Here is a 19,731-nt window from a genome sequence, read left to right as displayed (position 1 = left end):
CCTGTGTGATTTCAGGCCATGCGGGGACCTGGTGGTTAAACGGCATCAGACTTCACAGTTAGAAGGCCATTCCCTGTTCAGCTCTCATTTGAGTGTTCCAGAACATCAAAGAGAATGTCTCGAGGCAGTGCTATCTGGCTGTCATCCTCTCGTTTCTCTACCACTTGCTAACATCCCTTTTTTAACAGACCCAGCTACTGTAGCACGCACCAGCTAGCTAGAACGGAACAGGCTTGCAATTATTTGTATCTATTTGTGGCAGGTGATACTGCTTTTCCATTTTCAAAGATGTTATGAAGTTACCTTTTATAAATAAACATGTTAAATTCAAAAACTGAGTAGTTTCCATAAAAGTTATTGAGTAAATAACACATGTTGTTTAAGAACACACCCCCAAATTAGGGAGATGGTACCAGAATGGTGGGAGATTGAAAATACTGACTGCAGTTACCACCTCTGCCAGTGACACATGTATCAAGGCCCGTCCTTTTTTCTTCCTCCTGGGTCCACGGCCCAATCAGATCTCCTGACACCCCCTGGAGTTGGGTGAGGCCAGGTCCCCGGGGCAAGGCAGAAATGACAGCACCACATCCAGACCCTCCACGGCCTCCCTTTCTCTCCCCGCACTGCCGGGCCTCAGAAAGAATCCAACATCCTCTTGAGAAAGAACCACAAGACGGAGGGCAGGGTACCTGCGAGGGGCATAGCATCCCCACCACCTTGGGAATGAATTTCTGTTGCGTTAAATCACTGAGATTTTCAGGTTGTTTATAGGAATTAGCTGACTTAGGCTAATACAAAGGGGCCATCTCTAGTCCAGTTTCTATATACCAGCCTGACACCCTGGTGCTTTTCTCTGTAAATAATAATAACTGAGCACCTAACAGATGCCAGGCATAGTCTGAAGGGCTTTACAGAGATGAGCTCAATTAGTCCTCATGACAGCGCTGGGACCCAGGCACTACTGAGTAGTGGGCTTATTATCATTCAGTGAGGCCACTGAGACCCAGAGGGCATCTTGCCCAAAGTCACACATTTGGGAAGTGGTGAAGCCGAGACTTGAATCCAGGACTGCTGGAGATGCACAAAGCCGTTACTTTGCCACAGTGCGACGCAGCCTCTGCTGAGCACATCACCCAGGAACTGCTGTGCCCTGACTACGTGCCAGTCCCTGGGCTGGGTCCTGCAGGAGACGGCACAAGTGACACTGCCATGGCCTGGAGCCCGGCAAGCCAGGCGGGAAGGGAGCAAGGGAGGCGCGTGGCACAGAGCCGGATGGAGACAGGAGAGTGCAGTCAGGGAGGCCTTCTGGAAATCTCGGCGCATCACCACTCCCCAAGAACAGGGAGGGCGGAGGAGGTGGATAAGGCTTAAGGCTGGCCCAGGAGGGTGGGTGCGATCTCAGCCTGCAGAGACAAGTGGAGAGATGCGTCTCATCGGAGCCAACAGCCACCTCCTGAACCCACAGGAATTAGCCGGGGCCAGGCCTACCACCCCGTCTACGTAAGGAGACTAAAAGACCGTGGGATGAGTCTTTAACACGCTTCCCTGGATGGTGCGGGCCACGGCCGCCGGTTCTCCGGTTCTCCCCCTCCCTCCCTTTCCCTCCCTTGACAGCAGTGGATCGGTTGTCTGTCACAGACTCCCTGACCCATCCCTAACCCCTTTCTGACCTCAGGGCCACCGGACTGGCCTTTTCGCGTTTCCGGCCCAACCCCAGAGTCAGGGCGGGGGGCGGGGGGGGGGGGGGAGGGGAGGGGCCTCGAGGAGTCGGTGCCAATTGGAGCGAAAAGACCAGACCACCCTCGGCTTCCCCTCCCCTCACCCCGCCTGATCGCAAGGCTCGCAGCTGCTGTGGCAATGAGGCCGCTCACCTGCGCGGGCCACACGTCACACGCAGCCTGTGGTGGATTTGGCCTTCAGTGGCATCACGCCTTACAGCTATTGCCTAATCAGTGCTTGCAAAGATGGTAAACCTATGCTATGCCAGGGAGATACAGGAGACTGGACTGCAACATTTTGGGGTCATAAGGGTGCTGTTTGGAATGCAACAGTAAATAAGGATGCCACCAAAGCGGCTACAGCAGCTGCAGATTTCACAGCCAAAGTGTGGGATGCTGTCTCAGGAGATGAATTGATGACCCTGGCTCATAAATACATTGCCAAGACTGGATTTTACACAGGATAGTAATTACTTGTTAACCGGGGGACAGGATAAACTGTTACGCATATATGACTTGAACAAACCTGAGGCAGAACCTAAGGAAATCAGTGGTCATACCTCTGGTATTAAAAAGGCTCTATGGTGCAGCGAGGATAAACAGATCCTTTCAGCTGATGATAAAACTGTTCGCCTTTGGGATTATGCTACTATGACAGAAGTGAAATCTCTAAATTTTAATATGTCTGTTAGCAGTATGGAATATATTCCTGAGGGAGAGATCTTGGTAATAACTTACGGATGATCTATTACTTTTCACAGTGCAGTAAGTTTGGACCCAATTAAATCTTTTGAAGCTCCTGCAACCATCAATTCTGCATCTCTTCATCCTGAGAAAGAATTTCTTGTTGCAGGGGGTGAAGATTTTAAACTTTATAAGTATGATTATAATAGTGGAGAAGAATTAGAATCCTACGAAGGACACTTTGGTCCCATTCACTGTGTGAGGTTTAGTCCTGATGGAGAACTCTACGCTAGTGGTTCTGAAGATGGAACATTGAGACTATGGCAGACTGTGGTAGGAAAAACATACAGCCTTTGGAAATGTGTGCTTCCTGAAGAAGACAGTGGTGAGCTGGCAAAGCCAAAGATCAGTTTTCCAGAGACAGTGGAAGAGGAGCTAGAAGAAACTGCTTTAGGGAATTCTGATTCCATCTATAGTTCAACTCCTGAAGTTAAGGCCTGAGCATCAGGGAGATGTACACAACTTATGGACTAACACAGAGAAAAGCATCAGCCTCCAGAGTTACTCTCTGCTTAAGGTAAACACGAGCAGTAAACAATGAGGAATATGAATTAGCTCCAGTGCTGGAACTAACCAACTTGGTGATACCTGTAACTGAAAACACAAGAGTATCAGCTTAAGGCAGATGGAGTTACACTCTTGTAGTACGATGGTCTGTTGTCTTTTTAATGAGTATGTGCAAACCAACCCCCAATTTCTCTTATTACAGTTAGATTTCTTGTAGCTGTTTATGTTATTATGAGAGGGAAAATATATTGACCTATTTTTCTGACTTGTCCCTTAAAGCAGAAAGCCATTTTTTTTTTTTTTTGCTTTAGTTATAAAGAAGAGGGAGAATACATGATAAAGTAACTGGTTTGATTTCTCTTTCATTGTACACTGCTTCTGAACATCTAATTGTTTTTAGTTGTCTAAATAAAATGCCTAAAAATAAAAGCTTCCCTGGGCTGGATGAAGTACTCCCGGTTCTTTCAAGGCTACTCTTATGGCTCCTACAGCCCTCTTCTTTCAGAGGGCATGGGGCGTAATGGAAAGATTGCGGCGTGGGGGGCCAGACCATTCCACACCCCGATACCTCCTACCCCCTCAGAAGCGATACGGGTGCCCAGTGCGGTGCGGCCTGCACCAGCGGAGCAGAAAGAGTCACTGCTAACGGTGAACACGTGAAACTGCACAAGGGATTCTAGACACTGGTGGTCCGCTTCCTTACAGGAGGGCCAGCTGAAAGTGAAGATAGTCAGGAGAAGGACCGCTGATCAATAAGGAGTGATACAGTGGGGGCAGCCCGGCAAATGCTGCCTGATCCAGCTGAAGGGCAGTGCCACCAGTGACGTCATGTGGATGCCAGGTACCCCTGACAGGATGTGCTGAGAAGGGCATTCCACCCACTTTCCAGTCTAATCGCGAGAAAACGTGAGACAAACCCAGAGTGCGGGACGTTCTACAGGACATTTGGACAGTGTTCTTCAAGACTGCCAAGGTCATGAAGAACAAGAAAGACTGAGGGTGGGAGGAATTGGGAGATGGGGATTGACACATATCCACTATTGATACTATATATAAAATAGACAACCAATGGGAACATACTGTATAGCACAGGGAACTCTACTTAACGGACTGTGGTGACCTAAATGGGAAGGAAATCCAAAAGGGAGGGGATATATGTATACGTATGGCTGATTCATTTTGCTATACAGTAGGAGCTAACACAACATTGTAAAGCAACTATACTCCGATAAAAATTAACTTAGAAAATAAAATAAATAAAATTTTAAAAAGAAAAAAAAAAAAGAAAGACTGGGGACTTCCCTGGTGGCGCAGTGGTTAAGAATCCGCCTGCCAATGTAGGGGACACAGGTTCGATCGCTGGTCCGGGAAGATCCCACATGCCGCGGAGCAACTAAGCCCGCGCGCCACAACTACTGAGCCTGCGCTCTAGAGCCCGCGAGCCACAACTACTGAAGCCCGCGCTCCACAACAAGAGAAGCCACTGCAATGAGAAGCCTGCACACCACACCGAAGAGTAGCCCCTGCTCGCCGCAACTAGAGAAAGCCCGCACGCAGCAACGAAGACCCAACGCACCAAAAATTAAAAAATTTAAAAAAAAAAGACCGAGGAACTGTCCCCAACCAGAGCCTGGGGAGACGTGACCACTGAATGCAATGTTGGATCTTGGATTGGATCCTGGAGCAATAAAAGGACATCAGTGGAACAAAACTGTTTTTAAATTTTATATTATTTTGAGACTTTGCTTCTTCGGGGCACACTGGTCACCCCATCTGGCTGTGAGAGCTCTCTACAGTCTGTGGGCTGGCAGTGTGCTGATCTTTTAAAGTTTCTTTCCCTACCCAATCCCCCCCTTTTTGGTGAGGTTTCAGTGGGGTCTGTTAGGTGTGCATCCTGCAGCTTAATTGGCTTAAAATGTACTCTCCTTTGGTGTGATCTCTTTGGGGGCCAATTGGGAGAAAGAAAAACCAACAGTGTAACTGTTTTGATACTGGAAATTGATGTGTCCTTTTGAAATAAAGAACCAGTCCCTCAAAAAAAAAAAAAAAAAAAGGACATTAGTGGAAAACAGGTAAAATCCAAAATAAAATCTGGAGTTTAGTTAATAATAACACACCAAAGTCAGTTTCTTAGTTGTGACAAATGTGGTAATGTATGGTGTAAACCATGGGGAACACTGGATTGGAGGTATCTGTACCATCTTTACAACTTTTCTGTAACTCTATTCCAAAATAAAAAAGTGTCTTTAATTTAAAAACAAGAGAGATGCCAAATACCAGAACTAAAACATAAGTTCCGTGAGGTTGGGGTGGGGGGGCAGGAGCTGTCTGTTTGGCTCAGTGCTATATCCCCAGCTTCGAGAACAGTGCCTGGCACACAGTAGGCCTTCAAGAAATATGCTCAACGAACAAGTGACTCCACCACCCCAGCCTGTTCCTGGCCTGTTGACTGGGGCTCCAGAGACCAGCCAGAGAAAGGGCAGGATGGCCAGCCCCACCTGCTCCCCACAGGAAGGGCTGCACCCCTCTCCCCGCCTCCCCAGCAGGGGCTCAGTGGTCATCTCCTGTCCACAGATGTACAGTGTCACCTAGATACTGGAAATGGTCACCTAGGCCCAGCCCCCTTCTCAGGCAACCCAGAGCCCCCTTCCCCGCCAAGGTTTCCATGGCAATAAATTGTAAACACAACTAAGTAGACAGCAGCTGACATCGGAGGTTTCCATGGAGAGCCCCCCAAAATCGAGGCGATTATGCTCCCCTCTGGGACACACAAGTGTGGTTAAGAAAACCAGCTCTGGTATCACAGAGTGTTCCACTTGCCTGTGGTTTGTGTGACCTTGGCCAAGTCCTGTCCCCTCTGTGTCCAGCATCCTCATCAGGCAAATGGGAATGACACCTGGTTCCTACGTGATGTGAGGATGAACTGAATGCAGGAAAGGCCTTCAGCCTGGCACTTGATAAATGGGCACTGTTGGGGGCACTGTGGTCACAGCACAGCCCTGGGAGGTCACCTGAGACACCCTGAGGGCTGAAGGTTTTAAGGGATCTGGAGAAGGGAGTGCCACTCAAACTGAGCTTTGGCCAGCCCCGGGACTGCTGAGGAGGAAAGACAGGTCCAGCGGCAGAGCTGGCAGTGCCACCCTAGCACCGTCCAGAGAAGGGAAGCCCTGGCTGCCAGGCCTGGAAGAATCGTGCCCCGAGGATGCCTCTGCCCAAACCTGGGGGTCCCTCGACTCCTCTGCCTCCGGCTCCGAGCCCAGACCCACCAGGCCACCTCCCGAGAGTCCAGGGGCACCGCCCCAAGTCCTGTCCACCCGGCGAGTGTGTGCTGGTTCACTGGTACGTGAGACACACAGGCTGCATGCCGTCAGCCACAGGCCATCATCCGCCCTCAGAAGGCTTTGGTTTGGCCCAGCATAATGTTCAACAGCAATAAAACTGAAAGCAGTTACTAATCATTTTCACACAATTTATCAGACTTTCATCATTTCTTTAAAAATTGGGTAATCTGTACGGCAACAAGCCACAGAGAGCTGCCCCTTCCCAATGGAGTGTCACTCTCTGATGGGCCCCAGCCGGCACCCAACTGCCCCCCGCCCCGTGATACCTGCCCAGGGCCTGGGGACATCTGGGTGTGTGACCATTTGACCGTTTTCTCTCCCACCAGAGATTAATGCCTTGGGGTCTGGGGTCACCGTGTGGGTGCCACTTAGAGAGGGGAGCCCAGCTCTGGGTTGAATCGCCCCAGGTGTTCTCACAGGAGCGCATCACTGGTCCTGCAAACCCAAGGGGCCTCGGCTTTACCATGTCCACCCCCCAGATGCCCCTCTGCTCTCAGGTCTACCAGAGCTCGGCGAGGAGCCCGGGGACAATGCTACCAAGGAAGGCCACGACGAGGGAAATAGTCCCACATTCCACACGAGCTCATCTCATCCTCAAAAAAATCCTGCAAGGAAAGTGTGAGCACCCCACTTTGCAGATGAGGAAAATGGAAGCTTACAGGTCAAGGCAGCCCTCGGAGGAATCTGCAGTGTAGAAGGACATTCTGAAAGGGTGGCCCACGACCTAGCACTTTCCCGTGAAGATTTGGAGACACTTGCTCCACACCATGAAGGTACCCTTGGACCCAGCAAAACATCAAAACAAGTCAAATATCACCAGATTTCTTCCAAAGTAGTCAAGGGACATTTTAGTTAAATTCTACATGTCAGTGGCTCCTGATGTGAAAGCAAGAGAGAAAACGATAGTGGAGACCTGGTGGAGAGTCATAAAAATCGACAATGTCAAGGTACCAGCGAGGCAGAAGAGCACCATGGTGAAGTACCCTGGCTCTTGAATCACAGACCCAAGTTCAAGTCCCAGTCCCGTACTTCCTCAGCTGTGTACCCTGGGCCAGTTCACTTCCCAGCTCTGAACCTTGGCTTCCTGTTTTAAAACTGAATTAATAAAGGAAACAATCAGCAGAGTGAAAAGGCAACCTTTTCACTGGGAGAAAATATTTGCGAACTATGTATTTGAAAAGTAGTTAATATCCAAAATACATAAGAAACTCAACTTCACAGCAAAACACACACACACACAAAACACACAACAACAACAACAACCCCACAACCAAATAACCTGATTAAAACTGGGCAGAGAACTTGAATAGACAGTTCCCCAAATAAGACAATCGAATGGCCAACAGGTATATGGAAAGATGCTCAACATCACTAATCATCAGAGAAACGCATATCGAAACCACAATGAGATATCACCTCACACCTGTCAGGATGGCCGTCACCAAAATAAACAAAAGAGAAGTGTGGAGGATGCGGAGACACTGGAACTCTTGTACACTGTTCGTGGGAATGTCAGTCAGTGCAGCCACTATGGAGAACACTATGGAGGATACTCAAAAAATTAAAAATAGAAATACCATATGATCCAGTAATCCCAGGACTGGGTATTTATCCAAAATAATTGAAGTCAGGATCTTGAAGAGATAGATGCAGCATTATTCACAATAGCCAAGATGTGGAAACAATCCAAGTGTCCACGGATGGATGAATGGATAAGGAAAATGTGGTGTATACAAACAATGGAATATTATTTGGCCTTTAAAAAGGAAATCCTGGGACTTCCCTGGTGGTGCAGTGGTTAAGACTCTGCACTCCCAATACAGGGGACCCGGATTCGATCCCTGATCTGGGAACTAGATCCCGCATGCATGCTGTAACTAAGGAGCTGGCAAGCCACAACTAAGGAGCCTGTGGGCTGCAACTAAGACCCAATGCAACCAAATAAATAAATAAAAATTAAAAAAAAAAAAGGAAATCCTGCCGTATGTGACAACACGGATGAACCTGGAGGACATCGTGTTAAGTGAAACAAGCCAGTCACAGAAGGCCAAATATTGCCTCCACTTATATGAGGTATCTAAAATAGTTAAACCTACACAGGCAGAGAGTAGAACGGTGGTTGCCAGGGGCTGGCAGGAGGAGGAGGAAATGGGGAGTTGCTATTCAATGGATATAAAGTTTCAGTTATACGCATAAGTTCTAGAGACCTGTTGTACAACACTGTGCCTGTCATTAACAATCCTGTAGTGTGAACTTAAAACTCTGTCAAGAGGGTAGATCTCACCTTAAGTGTTCTTAGCACAATTTTAAAACATTGAATTAATAGTATGACTATAAAGTGATAGCATTACAGCTTCTTGGAGGGATGAAACTTCTGTATCCAGACTGCGGGGGTGGTTACATGATGTAAAGTCTTGACTTCCACAGAAGAATACACCAAAAAAGGCCACTTTTACTGTATGTTAATTAAAAAGATAAAATAAATAAATAAATAGTCATCTAAAAAAAAAAGAGATAAAATATAGAAAAATAAATGACTAATAATCGTGTCTATCTCGTGGAGCCAGTGTGACTTTCACGTCCAATGACATGCCCAGCACAGAGTGCAACACATCACCAGCTGAGGAACCGTCAGGCACTACTAGTAAGATTCGCCTTGCCTCCTTTCCTCCTCCAGAGCAATTCGAGCCCCAGATGACAACTCAACAGAGAAAAGCATCACCAGCACCCAATGTTCAGGGACCTGTGACTTAAGTTTGGTAACAGCCAGGCCTCTCATCTCAAATAGGGTTTCCACCTTTTGGAAAAACAGAACATTCAGTCCCTTTCAAACGGATCTCGCTTCCTGCCCAGCTGTACTGCCCAACAGATTCCAGAAGGAAGCATTCAAGGGAAGGATTTTACTGTCAGTCCCCCAGGGACCCCTAGATGCACCAGCTATGTGACCCAGCATCTCTGCGGGTCAATTTCCCTGGATGTAAAATAGGAATAATGCCCACTCAGAGGATGAGGAGATTTGTAAAGCGCCTTACGTATCCCCGAGCTCTTGGTAGTACAGGGATCCCTGAGTTCCTCCTGCCTCTCCCAAGGGTCAAGACTTTTAAAAACCAATACATGCTAGTGTTGGCAGGTTTTTTTCCCATCCGGTACTTTTCCTGCATAGACACAAATGTAATTAAGTTAAAAGACCTAAATGTTAAAGTTGACAACAGACAATTAGGCTAATTACCACTTCCTTAAAGAACAATTACAGCTGTGTTTCCCAAACAATATTCTGAGAAATGGTACTGGCCGGCCTATGAAGAACAACGGTGGCTTAGACAGTAAGTTTGGCAAAAGCTGGGCTAAGTGACTCTGGTTCCTTTTGTGCAGGACTTCTCAGAGCCTTCAGTAAGTTATGCACGTGCTGTGGATCTCCAAATGGGGGACCCATTATGGAGCGGCACAGTCTGGGAGATGCTGAGTTAGTCAATCTTACTGTACATCCAAATCACCTGGGGATCTTCCATTTCCAACAAGCTCCCAGGTGGTGCTGAAGCTGCTGGTGTGGGGACCACACTTTGCAAAGCAAGGATATCCATGGAAAGGTAACCCCACCGCCACTGCCCTGCCTTAGTGACAGCTTTACTGGTGAAGAACAGTCCCAGAGGAGGGAATGTGCTTGCAGGGGGGACAGATGGGACCAGACTCTACTCCCCAACCTCCCCTCCAAAGACCCACTCTGGCATCTGCCTGCCCCTGTGCTCTCGGCCTGCTAAATATGGGTTCTCTGGATCTAGAGCAATCTTCTCAATCTTAGCTGTGCACCTGGAATCACGTGAGGACCTTTATAAAATACTGATGCCTGAGTCCCCCACCCTCAGATCCTGATTACTGGGTCTGGAGCACCACCTGAGCTTGGGGATTTTTAAAACTCCTCCAGTGATTCTAACATACAGAAGAGCTGATGTTCACTGATACAGAGGTGGTGGGTAAGCCTCACCCCAAATGCCCTCCTCACACCCTGCCTGCCTCTCCAGTGCCTAATGAAAACTGCCCAGGAGCAACTCCAAAATAAAAAATGAAAGGACTACCAGATGGGAAACAGAACTTAATGAGGCCACAGCTGGCTAAAGCCCAGTCTCAAGATACTATGGTATCAGGAATCCAAACCGCCTCAGGAGGAGAGATTTTTCCATCCCCTTCCACGTCCAGATGAGCAGGTAAACATATGCTCTACACTCTAAAGCCCCAGTGGCCGGAGTGGGAAAACCTGGACCCTCCAGAATGAGAGGCTCTAAATTGCTGTGAGACCATAGTGAGGGTTCTTTAAAGACAATTTCAGAATCAGGTGTCAGACCACATGAGTCTAGTTAAAAAAAAAATAAAGGCTGACGACTTTAAGCTTCTTAATGAACACTACTGGGAAAGGATTAGAGATGAGAAAGCCAAGGAATGCAATTAGAGGGGGTTTCAGTTCTCTCTGAACTCTGTGAATGGAAGGGCAAAGCTTTAGAGATGAGCCTATAGGATACAAGTGGGGCTCTGGAGCACAAGAACAGCATTCCAACCCCAGTGCCTTCTGCTGACCCATCACGTCCCTTAACTCTGCTGCACTTGCACTGGCTCATCTGTAAAGTGGGATAACAACAGTGTCTGCCTTGCAGGGTTGGTGGGCGATTGCATGAGCACAGGTAAGATCCTTACCACAGTGTCAAGCACTAGTAAGTGCTCAATAAATGTGAAATGCTGGCTTGATTTTCAAATAATTTTTCCTCCAGTCTGGTCTTTATTTCCCTTCGGCCCTGATTTTTAAGTCTATTTATATATTTTTTAAACTTGTAAAGTACGTGTTTCCGTCAACAGCCCCAAGATCTTTCTGGAATGAGGTAAGGTAGAAATACAGGCACTCACATAAGCCACTGTACTATCTGCTGAGTGCTGATTATGTGCTCAGAGCCCGCAGTGGTGGTCGGGGCTGACCCCGGCACAGGGAGTGAGGGGGGCTGCAGGGCCCCCCCCCGGGCAAGGCCGCATGGGGAGCTAAGGAAAACGTACTTGATCAGAGCAATGGGCCCCACTTGACGGTTGAAACCAGAATGTGAAAAAAATCAGGTCAACTTTGGAAAGCTCCCCTGGGGTTCTAAGATCTGGGGTCTCTTGGAGATGAGAGACCACTTGGAAGGCCAGACTGAGAGGCTATGGAAGCCGAGCCAAGGCGCCGCAGCAGGGCCGGCATCACAGGAGTGTGAACCGTGCAGTCACACAGGGTCCTGTGCTCAGAGGGCCGCGTCTAGGCTTAGTCTAATGCTCTGCTGTCACCGTCCTGACATTCGTAATACTTTTCTAACAAGGGGTTCTGCATTTTCATTTTCACTGGGCCCCACAAATTATGCAGCCGGCTGTACCCTGCAGGGACACCTCACTTGCCCCTACATCTACCCTATAAGGTGAGGCAATGAAGATTGCCATCTTCTCCTTAAAATGAAGAAACTGAGGCTCGGAGAAGGTAAGTCAACTGTCCCAGGGCCCAGATGGTCAGTGACAGGCCAGCAGCACACCCCCCGTCTTGGGGTTTCAACTCAGAGGCTGCCATCGGGGGGAGCCGGCCAACTCTGTGTGCCTGAAAGCCGTGCTCAGGCTCTCCTGGGCCTGGGCTGCAGGAAATGCCCCACCCTCCGCAGAAGCCCGAGCCAGAGACAGCAGGTGTTCTGGCCCTGGACAGCCGGAACTAGGTCCGGGCAGGGCCAACGCCCACGGAACTGGGTCACAAGGCCAGTTCCACCACTGCAAGGTCCAGCGATTAATGAAACAATGCACCAGGAGCAAAACAAACACAAGTCATCTTTGAAGGCCTCGGGTCCCTCCTCTGTACTCGGCCTATTCCCCACCCCCAACTACAATTTAGAGAAGACCACGTTCAAGGAAGGAAGGGGGAAAATTAACCACCCATAGCTGAAAAGTTTCCCAGTAAAGGAAGAACAGGCACATCAAATCACACCATGCCTTTGGCTTCCTTGACAGACTCTGAGAGACATATCCTGGGGGTGAGTGTGGCCCTGGCACTATTCTAGGCACTGGAGTTACAACAGTGAATGAAACAGATAAAGATCTTTGCCCAATAAACCATTAGCCAGACTCATCAAGAGAAAAAGGGAGAAGACTCAAATCAATAGAATTAGAAATTAAAAAGGTGAAGTAACCACTGACACTGCAGAAATACAAACGATCATGAGAGAGTACTACAAGCAACTCTATGCCAATAAAATGGACAACCTGGAAGAAATGGACAGATTCTTAGAAATGCACAACCTGCCGAGAGTGAACCAGGAAGAAATAGAAAATATGAACAGACCAATCACAAGCACTGAAATTGAAACTGTGATTAAAAATCTTCCAACAAACAAAAGCCCAGGAGCAGATGGCTTCTATCAAACATTTAGAGAAGAGCTAACACCTATCCTTCTCAAACTCTTCCAAAACATTGCAGAGGGAGGAACACTCCCCAACTCATTCTACGAGGCCACCATCACCCTGATACCAAAACCAGACAAAGATGTCACAAAGAAAGAAAACTACAGGCCAATATCACTGATGAACATAGATGCAAAAATCCTCAACAAAATACTAGCAAACAGAATCCAACAGCACATTAAAAGGAGCATACACCATGATCAAGTGGGGTTTATCCCAGGAATGCAAGGATTCTTCAATATACGCAAATCAATCAACGTGATACATCATATTAACAAAGTGAAGGAGAAAAACCATATGATCATCTCAATAGATGCAGAGAAAGCTTTCGACAAAATTCAACACCCATTTATGATAAAAGCCCTGCAGAAAGTAGGCATAGAGGGAACTTTCCTCAACATAATAAAGGCCATATATGACAAACCCACAGCCAACATTGTCCTCAATGGTGAAAAACTGAAACCATTTCCACTAAGATCAGGAACAAGACAAGGTTGCCCACTCTCACCACTATTATTCAACATAGTTTTGGAAGTGTTAGCCACAGCAATCAGAGAAGAAAAAGAAATAAAAGGAATCCAAATCAGAGAAGAAGTAAAGCTGTCACTGTTTATAGATGACATGATACTATACATAGAGAATCCTAAAGATGCTACCAGAAAACTACTAGAGCTAATCAATGACTTTGGTAAAGTAGCAGGATACAAAATGAATGCACAGAAGTCTCTTGCATTCCTATACACTAATGATGAAAAATCTGAAAGTGAAATTAAGAAAACACTCCTGTTTACCATTGCAACAAAAAGAATAAAATACCTAGGAATAAACCTACCTAAGGAGACAAAAGACCTGTATGCAGAAAATTATAAGACACTGATGAAAGAAATTAAAGATGATACAAATAGATGGAGAGATATACCATGTTCTTGGATTGGAAGAATCAACATTGTGAAAATGACTCTACTACCCAAAGCAATCTACAGATTCAATGCAATCCCTATCAAACTACCAATGGCATTTTTCACAGAACTAGAACAAAAAATTTCACAATTTGTATGGAAACACAAAAGACCCCGAATAGCCAAAGCAATATTGAGAACGAAAAATGGAGCTGGAGGAATCAGGCTCCCTGACTTCAGACTATATTACAAAGCTACAGTAATCAAGACAGTTTGGTACTGGCACAAAAACAGAAACATAGACCAATGGAACAGGATAGAAAGCCCAGAGATAAACCCACGCACATATGGTCACCTTATCTTTGATAAAGGAGGCAAGCATATACAGTGGAGAAAAGACAGCTTCTTCAATAAGTGGTGCTGGGAAAACTGGACAGGTACATGTAGAAGTATGAAATTAGAACACATCCTAACACCATACACAAAAATAAACTCAAAATGGATTAAAGACCTAAATGTAAGGCCAGACACTATCAAACTGTCAGAGGAAAACATAGGCAGAACACTCTATGACATAAATCACAGCAAGATCCTTTTTGACCCACCTCCTAGAGAAATGGAAATAAAAACACAAATAAACAAATGGGACCTAATGAAACTTCAAAGCTTTTGCACAGCAAAGGAAACCATAAACAAGACCAAAAGACAACCCTCAGAATGGGAGAAAATATTTGCAAATGAAGCAACTGACAAAGGATTAATCTCCAAGATTTACAAGCAGCTCATGCAGCTCAATAACAAAAAAACAAACAGCCCAATCCAAAAATGGGCAGAAGACCTAAATAGACATTTCTCCAAAGAAGATATACAGATTGCCAACAGACACATGAAAGAATGCTCAACATCATTAATATTAGAAAAATGCAAATCAAAACTACAATGAGGTATCATCTCACACCGGTCAGAATGGCCATCATCAAAAAATCTAGAAACAATAAATGCTGGAGAGGGTGTGGAGAAAAGGGAACACTCTTGCACTGTTGGTGGGAATGTAAATTGATACAGCCACTATGGAGAACAGTATGGAAGTTCCTTAAAAAACTAAAAATAGAACTATCATACGACCCAGCAATCCCGCTACTGGGCATATACCCTGAGAAAACCATAATTCAAAAAGAGTCATGTTGGGGCTTCCCTGGTGGCACAGTGATTAAGAATCCGCCTGCCAATGCAGGGGACATGGGTTTGAGCCCTGGTCCGGGAAGATCCCACATGCCGCAGAGCAACTTAAGCCTGTGAGCCACAACTAATGAGCCTGCGCTCTAGAGCCCGTGAGCCACAACTACTGAAGCCTGCGTGCCACAACTACTGAAGCCTGCGTACCTAGAGCCCTTGCTCTGCAACAAGAGAAGCCACCGCAATGAGAAGCCTGCGCACCGCAACGAAGAGTAGCCCCTACTCGCTGCAACTAGAGAAAGCCAGCGCACAGCAATGAAGACCCAACGCAGCCAAAAATAAATAAAATAAAATAAATTATTAAAAAAAAAAAAAAAAAAGAGTCATGTACCAAAATGTTCATTGCAGCTCTATTTACAATAGCCAGGACATGGAAGCAACCTAAGTGTCCATCATCGGATGAATGGATAAAGAAGATGTGGCACATATATACAATGGAATATTACTCAGCCATAAAAAGAAACGAAATGGAGGTATTTGTAGTGAGGTGGATGGAGTTAGAGTCTGTCATACAGAGTGAAGTAAGTCAGAGAGAGAAAAACAAATACAGTATGCTAACACATATATATGGAATCTAAGGAAAAAAAAAAAAAAAAGGTCATGAAGAACCTAGTGGAAAGACGGGAATAAAGACACAGACCTACTGGAGAACGGACTTGGGGATATGGGGAGGGGGAAGGGTAAGATGTGACAGGGTGAGAGAGTGGCATGGACATATATACACTACTAAATGTAAAATGGATAGCTAGTGGGAAGCAGTCACATAGCACAGGGAGATCAGCTTGGTGCTTTGTGACCACCTAGAGGGGTGGGATAGGCAGGGTGGGAGGGAGGGAGATGCAAGAGGGAGGAGATATGGGAACATGTGTATATGTATGACTGATTCACTTTGTTATAGAGCAGAAACTAACACACCATTGTGAAGCAATTGTACTCCAATAAAGATGTTAAAAAAAAAAAAAAAAATCTTTGCCCTAGGGAGCTCATGTTTTCATGGGAGGAAAAAGCAGAATAAGCATAAAATAATTAAGTGAATTATACAGTGTTAGGAAATACAGGTGTTTCGATGAAATAACACAAATAATGAAAAGAGTGGCCAATATTTATTGGGTGCATACTCTGTATCTAAATGCTTTACACACACTGGCTCAGTTAATCTTCTCAACAACGGGTACTGTTCTCATCCCCATTTCACAGACAGGAAAGCACACGGGAGGTAAGGTGCACGAGGTCCCACAGGCACTAGGAAAACAAGGAGTTCTGGTAAGAAAGAGCAAGAGGTTCCTTTTTCCCCCTTTCTGATTGTGTTCTGTATTAAGGAGAGCAAAACGATCAGGAAACCTGGTCTTCTCCCTGGCCTCGAACTGGGAGGGGGGGGGGTTCAACCAGAGCATGCCCCTCTCCATTTCCCCATGGTTTTTAAGAGATCTGACAGGGCTGTGGGACCCTCCAAGACCTCCTTTTTCTCCCACAGCTAAGGCTCTGCAGCTAACAGTCCTCAGTTCGAATCCCAGCTCCACCAGCTCACCACTGCCTGGCCCTGGGCAAACGAGTCACATGTCACCCAGCTCTGCAGTGGGGCACGTGGCGGAGGGCTGAGCACGGAGCAGACACTCAGTAAACGTTTGACCAATGAACACTGAAGTGCGCGTAAAGTGGACCCTTCCTTAGAACCTGAGACCTGGAACGAACACATCTTAAGAAGTGTAGGTTACTAGGCTTGTCCTCCAAGGTGTGAATGGGAAGTGTTGAATCCATTCTCACTGTTCTGTGGTGGCACAAGCCTTCAAGGAAATTGATTCAAACACCTCATTAAGCTGGGGCCCCCATGGTACCTGGACACTCCAAACCTCCAACTCAAGGGCCACCAGGTCAGGAGCTGTGCGTGACCTGGGACCCTGGCCCACCCTTCAATATAGGTTCCATGAGGTCCAGGGCAAGACCCTCAGCCCTCAACTTCCTCCTCCTAAAATGGGAGATTAGGTGCAGAGTGAATGAATTCTATGCCCGAAAGCAGTGACTTCCCCAATAAGGTCAAAATCACTGGAACCTACTGAATCACAGAGGGATGCGGGGCGAGAGCAGGAATTATCAACCTGGGTAAGGGGAGGCTTTATGGAACCAGGAATCAATGTGCCAGCTACAGCTCTCTCATGTCCTGAATGTTAACCGTCGGTATGAGGACTGCCCCTGAATTCCATCACGGGGGCTTTCCTTTTATGAAAATGCCCTGGGTCTGCAAGCATTTGTCTGAGACCCTGGTGCCAGCCCCAGGGCTGCATGGAAGGGGCAGGCTGTTTGTGAGATGGCAATGGTGCCCAGGGCAGGCTGAGTACCACATCAGCCAGTGCAAGAGTTCCAAGGCCAATGTTCTCTCCATGCTTAAACTCCAACATGCCCACATGCCATGGGGGTCACTGCCAGGCTTTTCTTCCCAGGAAGGCTGTCGTTTTACCCTGACTTCATTCACACCTGTAGGGAGGGAAGGAGCTGGCAGGGACCAGAATCCCTATTTTGTGGATGAGGAAGTGGCCTCATGGAGAGGCTGCTTCTCCACTAACCTCCCACTTCTGAGCTCTGCACCCCTCCAGGCTCTGAATTAAGCGCTTCTCATGCACTCAGCCCTCGCAGGTGGGACTTTATTTTTAGCCCCAATTTGCAAGTGGTGACACAGAGATACTGAGAGGGCTCAGACACTTGCCCAAGTCATCAAGCTGAGCAGCTAAGGGGAGGTCTGAACCCAGAGCCTTCGCCCCTAACTTCTAGAATATACCAAGCTGTTCAGTGGAGGAGGCAGAGCCAGGATTCTGATCCAGCTCCTCCCCACTAAAGCCCTGCTATTTTTCTGGCTATACATCACAGTATGGCTGCCTCTGGCCAGGGCATCCCCTGGGGCTCCATACCTCAAGGGAAAGTCTGGATGTAGACCCCCTGTTAGGCAGACTTCCAGAAGGCCTAGCCCAGCACAACGTGGACCATGAGGCGGCTGGACCCCACAAAGGGCCCACTGTGGTGACTGTAGAAAGCCAAGGTCAGATCAGGCTAGGCCCTCTGCAAAGCCCTGCCCACAGCTCCCTTACCTCCTCCCCTCCCCCATGAAGCCCCCATACCCAGAGCACAGGACCAGGACTGGCTGGGGTACAGGCCTCCGGTTCGGCCAGTCAGGGAGAGTCTGAGCCTATGGAAACCTGAAACCCTCCAGCAGCTGTCTGGCAGGATGGGTCTGCACACCCCTGCGGATCCCTGGGGGCTCATCCGAGGTGCCCTGGACGCACCTGTCAGCTGGGGTGGGGTTCACGAAAGGAGGCTCTGTAGAGGAGACGAAGGGGATGGCTTGTTTGCTCCTATCTAGGCGAGGGAGGAAACCTGTTTCCCAGCATGGGGGGAAGGGGATGCGAGTTTGCGAGGTGTCGGGGCAGCCCGGGGAGGGGGCTCCGCGGAGGGAAGGGGCGGAGCGGCCCGAGAGGTGGGTGGCCTCGCTTCCCGTTGCACGAGGAGGCCCTCCGAGGCTCCAGCTGGCTTTGTGTGCGGCAGGGGGGCCCGCCCGGCGTCCCCGAGGGCTTGCCGAGGCGTGCACAGGGCGAAGGGCCGCTTTTGCGTTCCAGGCGGGAGGGGTCCGCGGCGTGCCCGAGCATCCCCCGCGCCTGCGGAGGGGGCTCCCCGGTGGCCGGGGTCGCCACACTCACCTCCTGAAGTCAAAGGGCATCGTGCCGCCGCCGCCGCTGCCGCCGGGGGTGGGAGCCCTGCAGGCCAGGCGGGCCGCGGCGCCGCGTGGGTCCCAGCCCGCTGCCAACGCCTCCGCCGGCCGCCCCGCCCCCGCCGGCCGCCCCCAGCCCTCGACACTCGCCGCTGCCTCCCGCCGCCGGGAAGTGACGCTCCGCGCAGCCCATTGGGCGCCGCCCCCGCCCCCGGCCGCCCCTTCCGCCGCCCTGTTAAAGGGGCCCGGGGGCCTGAGGGCCTGGGGGCCTAAGGGGCTAGGGGCTAGGGGCTAGGGGCTGGGGGCTGGGGGCTGGGGGCTGGGGGCTGGGAGGGGGAGGGGCTGGCCATGGTGAGCGCGCGATGGGGGTCGAGGCTTGGAGAGGAAGGGAGCACCCAAAGACTCCCGCATTCATTCCTTCCAAGCCCCCGCACTGTGTTTTCCATCACCTTCTCTCTGTGTGACCTTGAGCAAATCCCTCTGCCTCTCCGAGCCTCCTACGTTGTTTTGCGTTTGTAAAACAGTTTCCTTGGGTTGTGAAAATTAAATGGAATGGTCCAGATTTGGGCTACACACAGCGTCAAACTCTGAGTAAAGGGCCTGATACTGTGAAAGAAAGGAGGAAAGCAGGCAGGCCTAGATTTGTAAAGGGGACCCACCATGTCCCTGCTGTGCCTCTCTGGGGAAGATGCTTGGCTTCTCTGAGCCCACACCCCTTTCCACGGCTGCACAAAGAGGATGATGACACTTACTGGAGGAGCTTTTTCCTGGGGATCAAATGAGAAATTTGGGAGACTGCTTAGTGTGATGCCTGGCACCTAGTAAGGGCTCGTCACCTGAAGCTATTGTGGTTGGCCTGGTAGCTCTACCTCTCTGCTTGCATCTTCCATTTGTGGTTCATTCCGATGGTATTCACCGGGCCGGCTCCGAGCCCGGTCTATTCAGGACAGCAGACTAAGACCTGCCTTGTGACTTGGCCCACCGGGGACCTCTCCGAGCCTTAGTTTCCTTCTGCGAAATTCACAGGTAATCAGCATCTCCTTCTGGGATTGCTGGGTTAGAGGAGTTGGTAGTTGTAACACAACACCCAGGTGGAGGACACTCATTCTGAACTTTCCCTCTATGTTTGGCCC

At 48.6% G+C, this 19,731-nt stretch overlaps 1 protein-coding gene and 1 pseudogene across 1 annotated transcript in view; one reads left to right on the top strand and one right to left on the bottom strand.

The window, feature by feature from the left end:
- The window catches only part of ERGIC1 (endoplasmic reticulum-golgi intermediate compartment 1), a 110,070-nt gene extending 91,363 nt beyond the window's left edge, over positions 1–18,707 (bottom strand). The window contains exon 1 of the mRNA XM_059917683.1: positions 18,588–18,707. Within this exon, the coding sequence (XP_059773666.1) occupies positions 18,588–18,607 (20 nt within the window). The 5' untranslated portion in view covers positions 18,608–18,707. The remainder of the gene's footprint in view (positions 1–18,587) is intronic.
- On the top strand, positions 1,427–2,937 carry LOC132362075 (serine-threonine kinase receptor-associated protein-like; annotated as a pseudogene).
- Positions 18,708–19,731: the final 1,024 nt, after the last annotated feature.

This window comes from Balaenoptera ricei, chromosome 3 (assembly GCF_028023285.1).
Source record: "Balaenoptera ricei isolate mBalRic1 chromosome 3, mBalRic1.hap2, whole genome shotgun sequence".
NCBI lineage: Eukaryota > Metazoa > Chordata > Mammalia > Artiodactyla > Balaenopteridae > Balaenoptera > Balaenoptera ricei.
This window is presented reverse-complemented; position numbering and strand designations above follow the sequence as displayed.